Source organism: Aspergillus tubingensis, assembly GCF_013340325.1.
Source record: "Aspergillus tubingensis WU-2223L DNA, scaffold_8, whole genome shotgun sequence".
NCBI lineage: Eukaryota > Fungi > Ascomycota > Eurotiomycetes > Eurotiales > Aspergillaceae > Aspergillus > Aspergillus tubingensis.
Genome location: NW_023336282.1, coordinates 2,486,627 through 2,500,236, shown reverse-complemented (window position 1 = coordinate 2,500,236; position 13,610 = coordinate 2,486,627). Strand labels below are relative to the sequence as shown.

The window sequence follows — 13,610 nt, the reverse complement described above, 5'->3', positions numbered from 1 at the left end:
TTTGACAGACTTTACAGTAGTTAAGAGCTATTATGTACCCTGTCGGATAATTCCAGTCGGCACGGGATAGTGAAACTATTGGACTACCACTGGTTGTAGACTTGGTAAATTATACTTTATGTGTCTATCAAAACAATTGAAGTCATAGGAGATGATAATTACTCGTAAATACTGGCATACATATGTAAATGGGCCACAAATGCTGCGATCAACAAATTTACTCAATGCATTGGTTTCTGGAGATACGAAGACAGGTGAAGACACTGAAATATACATTGGTATCCTTTGTGGATTGACAAGTTAAGCATACATTTCTGGGAAAATCTTGGGGGTATATTAGGTTTATATCGAGAACTTCCGACTTTCAAGTATAGAAGTCATTCTCTCGATTCTTGCTATCTTGAAGCGGAATGATTGAAAGGGCGACCCGTTACGGAGAGAGCCTTCATGATAAAGCAACGCCACATATATTCTGTCCATAGTTAGTTTCTCCATAAACTGACAACTTGGAGCCAAAAGTAAACATAATTTACCTGTCGTCTGGACCTGAATTCTTCGTACATCCCCAGCCAAAGCTGTCGGACGTGGCAATCATCTTGTTGACCGGTGACAAGTTGTACTTCGCAAGGTGGCTGCGTCTCTTCGAGCACGTGCTGAGTGGCTGTGATCCATGGCTACCGCAAAATTCGATTAGCTTAGCTGATATTTGAGTCCGTTGGACGCCAATAGTTTGATTCAAATACCTTGGGAACAGGCCAGTCCGAGAAATGGAGGTACTTGGCAGCTTCTAGGACCCTATCGGCATCCCACGTTTCGTCTGCATTGCCTAGATAGGCTTCATGATCCTTGGAGCGAAATTCCCCCGTTAGAAGCATATAAGGACGATGCGGGATAATAAGCGCCGTATCGCCATACATCCTGTTCACAATGTCCATGTCATATCCACCAGAAACACCATCCCATATCTCATCCGCTAGACGGCTGAACTCTGCCGTGGACGGTTCAATGAGCATTAGGGCAGAGGTAAAAACTTTGTCTTCTTGGTGGAACCAGTATGCCAGTGGCATAGCGACCGGAGCCGATGGGAGCAGAAATAGCTCGTCCATTGTCTTCATATATCATGTTAGTTGTTACAATGGAAACCACGCTTAACAGACGAACCTGTAGGAGAGTGGCGTCAGAATCTAAGTGAAGGACTCTGTCGTATTCTGTTTGATTGAAAGTGAGAAGCTTCGTGTAGCTCCTTGACCACGTTTCTGCGCCCACTTTTAGTTCGACGTATTGCAGCAGTGGCATCAAGCGACTTACCACCTCCCCCGCCCTTGTATATCACCTCCATTGGCTTGAGTTTAACCGCGTATTTATCTCTTGCAAAACGTAGTAAATGAGCTTCTGGCGAGTCATCTTTCTCAGACGCGAGAAAATTAGATGGGTACATCAACACGAGATCAGCTTTGCTTCCAAGCCGATGGAGGGCCTCGAATATCATGACTGAGTTACACAAGTAAGATCTATCCGTTGCGTATTGTGTGTATGCAAATCGTGACCAATTTATCTGCTTCTCGGGCTGATGATTAAGTTGACTTGCTTGCAGAGAAATTGAGGCGCTTAGATGTCGCAATGATATCGCGAGCATGGCTAGCATTAGTATCGCTATCAACAGGGCGCGAACAAATTTGGAATATTTTGAGGTCATATTCTTGAATATCGTCGGAAAAATTGCAAAGTTTGTGATCTGATGGCTGTAATCTGTAGATTTGCGCCAGCTCGCAGCAGCTATGGGAATAGAAGTATGTATAGCGAAAGGTCCAGTTGTCTAAAAGAGGATCTTTCACCAGAGACGATCCCACCCTCGGCTGTTCATACTAGCAGCCTTAGGGCAGCGCGAAATGTAAGACATTGCAGCGAGTAGCCATGAACTCCGAACTGGGCGGCTAAACGTCGGCCAGCCATATCTGACCCACGCTATAATAGCTAATGACCACAGCGACTAGTATGTTTGCTATAATCTCTTGAATGGCTGAAAGTAGTCCTGCTTTTAGTCTAGCGGTTAGCACTTCGACACTAAATTCGACGGGTAATATTGTCGTTGCCATCCCGAGGACCAGTATATCTCACCAAGCATAATTCTTTCTGTAGGTAAAGCTGCAGACCTAACTTAGTACTTTCTCCTGCGATCACTTTCGTCAATCTGTATCCTTCAGATAATAAACATTATCATATGGTATGGGAGAGTTGTTAAAGACATTCTTTATCATTGGGCTCTTCTTTAAAGAGGTGGAGAACGGGTTCAAACGTCCGGTCTCCTTTAGTTCCGGGATGGTTCTGTCGCACTCCCACCCAGGGCGCTTGGCGTATCTCCGCAAGAGTACTACCATTGGCGCTCGACAGGCGTCATTTGCTTTCAAGATGTTTTGAGTCAAACACATCTCACACATCCCATTGTGATTGATCCCACCTCACGTACATATTTCAGGGTCTGAAGCGCTGTAGAGATCAATCGACCTACAGTATGCTGTCGATCTTCGTGTAATACAGTGACACTCCCGGTCTTCCAATTTCACGACGCCATTGCTGCAAAAAGTCGCAGACTCTGGAATGTGATCATTGTCCGTAGCCATTAATAATTGTTCAGTACCCCAAATGTCGTTCCAAGATGTTTTCATGATGAAACAGACACACTTTGTGCGTCAGTTGGCATCTAGGTATGCTGTCAGTTTCGTCTCAAAAATCAGAATGTGTCAGTAGCCCCGAGACAGAAGTATCAGAGTCGTCCTGCCTACCTTGGCCAATGTGACTCGAAGCCTGATACTGCCCTCTTGGAAAAGCTCGACCAGCTTGCTGCATAGCTGATGGGACCAGGTACCGTCTTCCATTTGGAAAGATACGCACATCACGGTCCAGATTCCTAACAATATACTATCGATCTTAAGTGTTGCAGAACAAAGTTCTAGCGTCGTTCCATGATTGCCCGGACATGGGAATGGGAACGCCTGTCCATCACCAAGATTGGTCCCACCATCGCATAATCCACGATTGGAGACGCTGGTTCTTAGTGCACGACGGTAGTTATCCGGCTGTCCATACAAAATTGGCAAATAGAGCGACAGTTTGGTTCAGTTCCCTTCGTGGAAACCGTGCTAAATTGTGGTTGACAGGGAAGACGCCCTAGGCCTCGAGAGAACAAACCTCTGGTCGCTGGAATGGGAAGTTTGCTCGGCAAGCTCAATCAAACAAAATAGAAGTAATAAGATATGTCGCAAACGTGTCAGCTTCTAGGGCGACAAGAAACAACAAGAACTGTTATTGCCTTTTAGTACCTGAGTGGGACATTTCACAGTATTTACATCCTGCTGTACACCGCAGGGGTGGCGCCCGGCCTTAAAAAGCATCTTACGTTGCTGTTTTGTCCAAGCGCTTGTCCTATATCTGATAGCAGAAATTTGAGGCTTGAATGGTGCGGATTTTCGCAGGATTGATCCTAGCACAGTCCTTTGAGGCTGCGTTTCCATCTCGTGATCCTGGTTTGTCCACGTCAGGGCCGCTCGTGCTGCTGGGGCTGCAAAGTCAGTGCCGGGAAGCTTCTCCATTTCACATTATACGGTGTACAGAGTGTGGACATCCAATTATATCAACTGCCTACGGCGCTTACAGAGAGTTAAAGTTTTGGTGTGTCGTGGTCTGTGTCCTCCTTATCTTGTCTGCGCTAACTTTGGGTGGCTCGGTGCATCTTAATCCCTGCAGTGTTTTCTGTGAAACGCGCTGACTCTACATAAGTCGCCTTCCTAGATACTATCACGAATTCTGTCTTAATAACTTCGAAGGAAATGGGAAGCGGAGAAAAAGGAAACAGAGACGTACATTTTATTATGATGGATGAAAGAAGCTCACGATTTCTAGTCTACTCCTATTAATGAGCCTTGGACATGATATACATGCACAGGGAAACATGCCTCAAGCCGCAATCAACGGCCTGTGGCTATAAGAAGTTCAATGCACGAGTGCAATCGGAGGTCTACATATAACAAAGGCTTATCTGATGCTAGAAGAATGATTACAAAATGTGTAAGCTTTCGCGCCTCTGTCCTTGGACACACTTTCTACAGTGGAAAATGTTAGCTTTTGTCATGTGGTCAAAATAGAATCTCCCAATATTCTGCGCTTGCCATAACTTGAAATATCCGATTTAGTAGAGCATTTATTATTTACCATGAATCTCATTTATCTACGAGTTTCCGACAACTCCAGCGTGCTCACCAGACTGCAAAAGAGGCGTGGAAACAATCAACAATGATGTATCTTCCCACAGTAGATAGTCTCAGACCTGTAGTATAGCATTTAAACATGATATTGGGAATTAACCAAAGCAAGCGACTAGGAATATAAGCAGCTGATCAGCTGCACGTTGCCCTGATCTCAAAGGTTGCATAGCCGACATAAGTTGCTCTCCCTTGCATCGAGTCTTTATGCCTCATGATCATGACGCAGGAAGATGCGCCTTGCGAGCGATCGATATAGCAAAACGGGACTTCCCATTGCTAAAATAAATAAAAGTCTGTCAGTCGGGATCATCAGCTGCCGGCCATGTGACCGGGAGAGATGAAATTCACTGGTAGTATTTCCCGGTCATTGTTTCCCCTCATCTTCCCGTAAACAAACGCGCTGCAACGGTTTCTCCTCCCAGAAAAGACAGCGATACAAGCACAAGCACAAGGTCAAGCTCAGCGTCTACATAGCTTTATCGAAGCATTATTAGCCAAATCGAACCCCTTGACTATCAGCGGAGGCACCGACAACAAATGGCCCCCGCACTAAAGGCGGGGCACTTCCAGACTCACGAGTCCCCCGCATCCGGCACCATCATCATCCGCGACTCTCTCTATGGCGACCACTCCATTACCGAGCCCATCCTAGTCGACCTGCTTCAATCTTCCGATCTCCGTCGACTGATCGGAATCTGTCAACATGGTGTAACCGGACACCTCGGCCTCCTACCCAAGCAAGTCAAGATCACGCGCTTCGAGCATTCCGTCGGGGCATTCCTGCTTGTCCGCATCGCCGGGGGAAGCGTCGAAGAACAAGTAACCGCTCTTTTGCACGACATTAGCCACACCGTGCTCAGCCATGTGGTCGACTGGGCGCTTTCAAAACCAGGCGAGGAAAGTTACCACGAAGTCCATAAAGCACGGTATATTCGTACGACGCAGATTCCCAAGATCCTGACCAAACACGGTGTTCCGCAGACTGTCTTGGATGAAGAGCAGTACCCGCTTGTCGAGATGGCGGCACCACATCTCTGCGCAGACCGACTGGATTACGCCCTGCGGGATATGGTTGCGTTTGGGATACTCCAGCTGAGTGATGCGCACCAGGTCGTCGCAAGCTTGAAAGCGTTCCCTGATGCAGTTTCTCCGAATCGGATGCTTGTGCTCGGGGATCTGAAGGCGGCCCTAGACCTTGCGAGGGCGTATCTAGTTGCGGATCGGGAGGTGTGGTCTAACCCGACACATGTTGAGATGTATAGAGGGACTGGACAGTTGATCGGGAATCTTGTTCACGAAGAACGAATTCACGAGAAGGTGCTATGGAGCACGACGGATGATCAGTTCTGGCAGTTATTGAAGGATATTGCGGATCCGGAGGAATCGGAGATGTTGGAAAGGTTTGAGACTGAAGGACTGGTGGAGGACAATGGCTTGCGCCTACATAAAAATGCCAAGGTTCGTACTATTGACCCTGATGTGTATGTTTCTGGCACAGAAGCAGTTGCGCTGTCGGTGGTGGATCCGGACTGGGCTGCTGAGCGCGAGAGCTATATCCGGGAAAGAGAGGCTACACGAGAGGTGTAATTGTAACATTACAGCTGCTTTAATAAGAGTATGTAGATGAAAATGAATTTGCTATGAACAAGATAATCATTCTCGATACATCTACTTTCCATGACTCTATTTACAACTGTAACTATATCATATGTATGCCTGCCTCAGGCACATAACCCCGCTGGCTCTTATCAACCCACCAATTGCGGGCGTCCAAAGTATGACTCCCCCACGAACCCCTCCATTGCGTCCCCAAACTAGCCTCCAAACTACTAACTTTCTCTAGCCTTCATTCCTTTCAAACTTCTTCTTTGTCCACGCCCCTCTCATCCACCCATTGTCTCCAATCCACCCTAAACAATGGCCACCGCATACACCCAAACCGACCTCCAGGGCGCCCTGCCCCTCATCGCGCGCGGCAAAGTGCGCGACCTGTACGAGATCGACGACAAAACCCTCCTCTTCATCGCGACCGACCGCATCTCCGCCTACGATGTGATTATGGAAAATGTACCCTACCCTATACCATCCATATACACGCAATTCCCTAATCACCAATACACATGAACCAATACTAATTAAGAGTCAAACAGGGCATCCCCAACAAAGGCATCCTCCTCACCCTCTGCACCCGCAAATGGTTCGAAGTGCTCACCACCGCCCTCCCCACCCTCCGCACGCACTTCCTGACCCTCGACCTGCCCCCACAAATCCCCGAGTCGCTGCGCCCGGTCCTCCAGAACCGCAGTATGCAGGTCCGCAAGCTCCGCATCCTGCCCATTGAGGCTATCGTGCGCGGTTACATCACCGGCTCCGCGTGGAAGGAGTACCAGACTCACGGCACGGTCCACGGTCTCCCCGTCAAGGCCGGGTTGAGGGAGAGTGAGGCGTTCCCCGATGGACCTATCTATACCCCGAGTACGAAGGCCGAGTTGGGCGAGCATGATGAGAACATTCATCCGGATAAGGGTATACCCACCCCACATTCATTTACTATTGTTTGGTGGGAGAGATGAAGACTAATTGTTGGTATAGCTGTTGAGATCATCGGAGAGAAATACGCCGCTATTGTCGCTTCCCTGTCTGTTCAGCTGTACAAGATCGCCCACGAGTATGCGCTCTCCCGCGGTGTCATCATCGCTGACACCAAGTTCGAGTTCGGTGTTGATGAGGAGACTGGTGAGGTGGTGCTTGCTGATGAGGTGTTGACGCCGGATTCGTCGCGGTTCTGGCCTAAGGATACTTATGAGATTGGACGGGGACAGGCCAGTTTCGATAAGCAGTTCCTCCGCGATTGGTTGGTCAAGGAGGGGTTGAAGGGTAAGGAGGGTGTCCGGATGAGCGATGAGATTGCGGAGAAGACTAGTGAGAAGTACAAGGAGGCGTGGGAGAAGATTACCGGTGGTAACTAAACTAATTATCAGTCCTGATATGGACTTTGTATGAGTTTTAAACAAAATGACATGAAAAGGGAAATGGTAGACTAGCTAGGCACTAGAAAGGTTATATTACTGTTTTGTACAATCTAGATATGGTATCAAGTTAGTTACTACTTTCCTGCATCCGCACCTACGCCTCCCACTCATCCTTCAACCCCTTCAACCCCTTCGCCTTAGGCTCTCCTCCCTCTTTCACACTCTCCCTCTGACCCTGAACCTCCTTCTTATCCTTCCCCCCAACCTCACCCATCCACCCCGTCATCACCCCCTCATCAACCGGCAACGCATCCGCCCCACAAATCCTCCTCTCCTCCTCAATCTCCGCCTCACTCATGCCATTCGTCGCCCAAACCTTCTGAATCCTCAAATCATACGGACCCTCCACCCGATCCGTCAACCCAATACCCACACTCTTAATCCGCTGCCGAATAATCGACGTCTGCGGCTCAACCACCATACCATGATTCGTGCGCACAAACGAGTTAAACGGCAACAGGATCGTCTCCCATCCCGTCCCACCAGAGGTCGTAGCACTCGAACTACCACTGCCCATGACAATACTCTCAGGCGGAACATCGGACAAAGCAGCGGGGATGCTACCATTAGGGTACAACCGATCCGCTAGATCAGAGGAGTCCGCGTCCGAGGTAGAGAAGGAAGGCTGGACGCGATGATGCCGGGTGTAGAGACGGTGTTGGTGGATATCGGTCTCGACGATGGAATCGGTCTGGATGTTGACGGTGTATCGACGGCCGTCGGATTTTACTCTCAGTGCGAGGTAGGTGTACGGATCGACGTCCCAGAAGAGTCGGCCGAAGAGCCAGAAGCCGCGGTCGTGGTTGCGGAAGGCGGCGTAGCCTATATTAACATTATCACGCATATTAGCCCTGGTTTTCGAGATGGAAGACGGAAGGATATGGAAGATGGTGTATACCTGTCCGCTCAACCCGCCAGTTCTTGGGAAGCTTTGTCGAGATACTTCCATGGAAACGCGCATGTGCAGGACTGTTCGTGGCTGGGTCCGCAGGGACGTAGTCTAGACTGGCGGTGCTGTAACCTCCGACGACGCGGTCGGCCATGGTCTTGCAGCCGGCGACGGACGACTCATCTTCGAAGTCGAGGAGGACGTAGGGCTTGGTTGGGGTGGAGAGGGCTTCGTTGTTCCAGGCTGGAGTTTCATTTTTATCAATCAGTTTATCGGTCTCGATCTGTTAGTTTGGTTAGTGGAGATGGGGAGAGAGCGCACCGATTCGGGATAGACGGCCGAATTCCTCAACGCTGCGTTTGAGGAAGCCGGATGGCTTTGCAGCTAGGCACCGGGCCGTGGGAAACATGTTAGCTTGGGTAGATAGAAATCAAGCCAATTGGGGGGATGTTGGTGCAGGTGTAAAGTGCCGCGGCGATGCGTCGAGGAGATTCTCGGACCTGCGCATGACGTCGGAATTTCGCTGGCCGTGCGGGCCTGAGGCAGAAGCTGTCCGGTTTGGTCGTCCGGTCTCGGTGGTTGAGGGGTCACCGCCTAGGGAGATATAAATGTGTCTTCGGTGGTTTATGGTAGCCTGGTGTACAAGAAGCTATGACTTGACGATGCAAATATGAAGGTAAGTATATAAGTGGTATTTAATTTGTTCTGTTGTTTGTCGTATATCGCTAACTTTTGTTCATTTAGGGGACTCCTTTGAGAGCAGCTAATATTGCTAGGGCATGGCTTGCCAGTATATCCATTTTAATAGGCCCTAGTCTATGAAATAGCCACTGAATATAGCGGATATCTTTGACGCGGTGTTCTTGAGCAGCATGATTGCTGTTGGCCTACACAGAACTAAGTACTAGTCATGTGTAGGCCAACAGCAATCCTTCCCATCAGCATAGATTCGCCAGTTGTCTTATTCTGCTGGCAGAATCTAATGCGGTGAGAAGATCAGCTGTCATGATATGCGTGTATCCCACCAATCATCTTGCGAGCGCATACATCGGTTGTTGGCCAATGATATGGAAGTGCACGCTGAGTCAAACGACGAGATGGATGCAATCAATGGGTTTTGTTGGACTCGAACTAAACAGTGAAGATGTCTCTAGGAGTTCATACGAGCTATCGGAAGAGTGACCTATATCAAAGCCTTACTGTGGGCCTGTTTTCAAGCGGAAACCACCCCCGAGTGAACAGCCTGCTGCTCTCTTGATATACTGGCATTTTCTGGTGGTGTGGCAATTATCACAAATGATTCCATTTTGCTATATTGGGCAGGCTACAAACAAGTCCACGATCAAATAGCGAGCCCAGAGCGTCATGGAATCCTCATGTCAGGTATATATGCTCTTTATTCGAATACATACATATCCTCAAGCCATTTGACTTTACATCTGTTGAGCCCAAAGGATTCTACAATCTTGCATCAGTAATTTCTTTGCTTCTGAGATAATCCATAACCTCGTCTCGACGTCACAGCCAGGAAGATGCCTTTTGGCCTACCGCTGCGAGGAAACGGCAATTTCCTCAGCCTTCCCTCTTCCCTTTCCTTCCTCACCACTCTCTCCATCCTACACTTATCGGAAATTATTACCTTCTATTGCACCGGCTGATCCCCAACCATCTATTCTCTGCTTGTTCTACAATAAGCCAGATATACTCGCCTCTTTATTCATCCTTAGCCCATATACTACCTTAATACTAGTCTAAAGGTGTAATACAACAGTCGTCATGGCTGCGCCGTTCTTCGCCCCCCATCCCTCAACTCCCCAGCCTCAGCTGTTTCATCCATCCTTCTCTTCTCCTGGACATCAGCCACAGTCGCCTTGGATTACCAGAGGAAACGCCCAGTTAAGGCTCCCCACGAATGCCTGTGTGCATGTGGGAAAGTAAGAACAGCTCTTCATGACGCGTACCTCATTTCCTAGAATCCTAACGCTGTCTAGTCTCTCCAGCGGCGTCTGTCCGAATATCCTCCAGCACGAACTGGAGCAGCTCTTCTCCCAGTTTGGAGCGTGCTGGGCGCAGGTTCGCGCAGGAAGGACGGGTCTTTATAGCGGTTGGGTGCAGTTTACAGTAATTTACCCTTTGCACTAGCGACCGATTTGTATACTATAAAGTAAGATCAGAGCTAACCAACTTCGCTTGCAGGATAGGTCCCACGCTCAAGCAGCTATCCGGCAGCACCAGAATATTTCCCTCAGAGATCGTCCTCTGAGAATAGAGGCTGCAAATGGCCTCAGTATGTCTTCCTTGCTGACTCTACAAATACCATCATGTCTGACAGTATCGCAGGAAACCGTGGAGAGTCGGTGGTGAATCACGATGAAAGGGCTGGGCTAAACACCTCGCCACCACTATATATGCCCTCCATGGCCATACCGCCCAGCCTGCCTGCCGGGTATGGGCCTCCTTTATTGTATAGCTGGTCGCCGGCTGTACCAGTACACGGTAGTGTTCACGTACCTCCTCCTGTCGCCGGTGCTTTACCTCCCGCACCATCGTACCCTACTCGTCACACATTATCATCGCAAGGCCCCAACGCACATACACCACAATCACCTTCCTCCTCTTCTTCCTCGTCAAGCAACAATCTTGACACACAGCCCACGACACCCGGCTGCGATGAAGTAGTAGAATACAAGGCCAATCAAGAAGAGGAAGGCATCGAGACCAGCCGGTCCAACCTTCCCTGTGACATGCTACTATCCACCGGCCGCACAGTTAGGGACTACGTTGACGAAATGAAGAGGGTACGAGGTATCGATCTCAATGAAGAGGCCACCCTTGAACTCATCCTGGAGGTGGAGGAAGAGGCACGGAATCAAGGTCTGTTGCCTGTGCTGACGTCCAAGCCAGACTAAGCGATATCAGTTGGGATGAAACGAGAGGTTTCTTTTAAACAAAAGAGCCTCTATCTCCTTCTTGCTTTTTCTTCCTTCTCTCTCTCTCTCTCTCTCTCTCTCTCTTACCTTCTCTTTTCTCCCTCGTGTTTCTTTCTGGAATATATATACCAATGGCATTTTGAATATACTGGGCTGTCTTTGATCATACCAGTAAAGAAAGACCAAATACTCATATCTGCAATCATTGTCTAACCCTGAGAAAGATATCACACATTGTTCTTCATTTAACTTTATATTCATGTATCCAGACTCAAAAAAGCAAAAACAATAATTGCTTACAATAAGTGGTAATACACCAACAGAATAGTTAGTCTAATATCAACAGCCTACTACATGTCTAAACCCCCACACCCACTCACCCAACCCAGTTCTGAACCCGAACAGCGCAACAAAACGCAGATGCATACTCTTCCATCCCCAAACCCCGGACCTAAACACCAACAACGGGGCTACAGAAAACCCCTTGATCATTCACAGGAGAAGAACAGCAACTAGCCTCCTGCCCTACCTCACCGCAAATAGTCACCAAATCAGCACTGTCTGTTGGCTGTTGGGGAGCTGTCAAGTAGAACATTAGAAGGAATCGAGAGAACGTCTAAATATGATTTCCCCAAGGAATAGACGATCTAGAATCAGCAATATTAAGAAAGCACTGACGATCATTGCAGGTGGAAGAAGAGGGATCCAGGACATCGGTAGCGCAGCACTGGGGGTAGTTTCCCTCAGAGCAGATGGAGGATTGAGCGACAGCGAAACTGGTAGAAGCTGTGAGGAAGAGGGAAACTGTTGTGATGAAGGACTTCATTGTGTTCTGGATTATGGATGTAATAGTGGTAAGAGTGACGAAGTAGTGGTGGAGTTGATGCAAAGAAGCTGGCAAAAACAGACAGCAGATAGATGTTCTTGGCGTTGTTGCGTCTTGCAGAAGAAGTGGTGGATATTACGGACACGATGGATACTGGATAGTAGGGGGGGAGGGAAGAAGAGAAGTTGTGGATCTAAAATAGTACCCCCCTTCTCCCACCCCCCCTCTGTCTCTCTCTCTGAGTAATATGTCTCTAGAAGCCTGTTATTGGGATTTGGGCTGTTTGGGTGAGTAGTATTCCTTTTGCTGAAATACGAATCTATTGGAGGGACTATTGACGGGTTACAGTAGCTGACTTGCAGGGCAGGTAAAGAATTCAATCGGACCACAATTCGAGATAAGGTGTGTCTCAATAGATAGCCGTTAGCTGGATGAGAGTGCATTTTTTTTTTACTTGAATTGCTAGATAGAAATGACTACTTGCTGCCAACGGAATGCGGAGTAATTATTCGCAGTATTGGGGCCAGGGATCTACCAAACTAAGTTCAATAATCTATTATGCTCTCTGAGAAGCTGCATGAAGACTTAAACTAAATAAGCAATAACTAAACACTGCGATACTTTTGATCACGCCCAAACAATTGTGTAGAAAGCGTTGCTACAAGACACTAAAAAGACACCTGCCCACCTTCCCAGTCTTGGGGATACAATGTATGTGTCTTGTACGATTATCGAACCCTAAAATCTTTACATTTCTACAATACTCCATTCAAACCACGTCTATACTCAACGAGAACATTGAAAACTAAAGATTGCCCAGCCATCTATCAAAACAGCCAACAACACTTCACCACAATTTGACACAAAATAACTACATAAGCCTCTCCTAATCACCCAATCCTATCCCCCATCGCCGATACAATGCATGCTCAAATCACCACCCCTCCCAACCAAGAATCAGAAGGCACCACTACACGTAGGTTTCAGGTCCTGGCCCAATGTCGAAGTAGCACAGCACTTAGCGGCCTTCAATTGCTCAAAGCAAAGGTCCGTGAGATCAGGAGTACTGGTCGGTGCTCGGCTGGCTATAGAGTGGGATTCAGTCAGCTGAAAAATTTACCTTCGGAATAATATAACTGAATTGCTAGTTAGTAATCACTTACGATCAGTGCAGTAAGAAACACCGCCGTCTAAGTAATCATCCACACAGCACTGAGGGCTAGTACCATCAGGACAGACGGATTGAGCAGCGGCGAGGCTGGATACAGTGAGGAGAAGGGCTGTGAGGATGGTTTTCATCTTGAGAGTATACTAGTATCAAGGAAATAAGAGAGAGAAGGCAGAGGAGGAGGAAAGGAAAATGAGGAGGCTGGAGAGATTGCAGTGGTTGTAATTCGGACACAAAGATACATTAAATAATGGCAGCTGGAAGAGCAGAGTCTCGAACTCATATAAAAACCCCAACAATCCTACTTGGAAAAGGGATAACCAAATATGCCCATGTCGCTTAAGCCTTTGGCTGGCTGAATGTGCATATTTGGGTTGATTTTCAACCTACGAATGTAATCATACCTGCCTATCACCATGTAAGGGTTCGTGCATGTATTGCTTTCCTGCCGGAAATACATTCCTCAACGACATAAATGGTCTGGATAGGTCATGCTGATGACC

General features: G+C 48.0%; 6 protein-coding genes across 6 annotated transcripts; 3 read left to right on the top strand and 3 right to left on the bottom strand.

Moving 5' to 3' along the window:
- Window positions 1–445: 445 nt before the first annotated feature.
- AtWU_07199 (nucleotide-diphospho-sugar transferase) lies at window positions 446–1,489 on the bottom strand (the record flags this gene model as incomplete). The annotated part of the gene is made up of 5 exons (XM_035502308.1): window positions 446–472; window positions 534–674; window positions 744–1,109; window positions 1,162–1,256; window positions 1,309–1,489. 5 exons carry the CDS (start codon window positions 1,487–1,489, stop codon window positions 446–448), a joined length of 810 nt encoding a protein of 269 aa, XP_035358201.1.
- A 3,310-nt stretch (window positions 1,490–4,799) lies between these two features.
- Window positions 4,800–5,849, top strand: AtWU_07198 (metal dependent phosphohydrolase; the record flags this gene model as incomplete). Its single annotated transcript, XM_035502307.1, has 1 exon — window positions 4,800–5,849. The coding sequence occupies one exon, from the start codon at window positions 4,800–4,802 to the stop codon at window positions 5,847–5,849; it is 1,050 nt and encodes a 349-aa protein (XP_035358200.1).
- Window positions 5,850–6,179: 330 nt separating this feature from the next.
- On the top strand, window positions 6,180–7,231 carry AtWU_07197 (phosphoribosylaminoimidazolesuccinocarboxamide synthase; the record flags this gene model as incomplete). Its single annotated transcript, XM_035502306.1, has 3 exons — window positions 6,180–6,329; window positions 6,413–6,788; window positions 6,855–7,231. 3 exons carry the CDS (start codon window positions 6,180–6,182, stop codon window positions 7,229–7,231), a joined length of 903 nt encoding a protein of 300 aa, XP_035358199.1.
- A 157-nt stretch (window positions 7,232–7,388) lies between these two features.
- Window positions 7,389–8,592, bottom strand: AtWU_07196 (CIA30 family protein; the record flags this gene model as incomplete). The annotated part of the gene is made up of 3 exons (XM_035502305.1): window positions 7,389–8,116; window positions 8,193–8,426; window positions 8,505–8,592. The coding sequence occupies 3 exons, from the start codon at window positions 8,590–8,592 to the stop codon at window positions 7,389–7,391; spliced, it is 1,050 nt and encodes a 349-aa protein (XP_035358198.1).
- A 1,367-nt stretch (window positions 8,593–9,959) lies between these two features.
- AtWU_07195 (uncharacterized protein) lies at window positions 9,960–11,092 on the top strand (the record flags this gene model as incomplete). Its single annotated transcript, XM_035502304.1, has 4 exons — window positions 9,960–10,117; window positions 10,175–10,304; window positions 10,380–10,470; window positions 10,524–11,092. The coding sequence occupies 4 exons, from the start codon at window positions 9,960–9,962 to the stop codon at window positions 11,090–11,092; spliced, it is 948 nt and encodes a 315-aa protein (XP_035358197.1).
- Window positions 11,093–12,896: 1,804 nt separating this feature from the next.
- Window positions 12,897–13,238, bottom strand: AtWU_07194 (uncharacterized protein; the record flags this gene model as incomplete). The annotated part of the gene is made up of 2 exons (XM_035502303.1): window positions 12,897–13,024; window positions 13,103–13,238. 2 exons carry the CDS (start codon window positions 13,236–13,238, stop codon window positions 12,897–12,899), a joined length of 264 nt encoding a protein of 87 aa, XP_035358196.1.
- Between the last annotated feature and the right edge of the window lie 372 nt (window positions 13,239–13,610).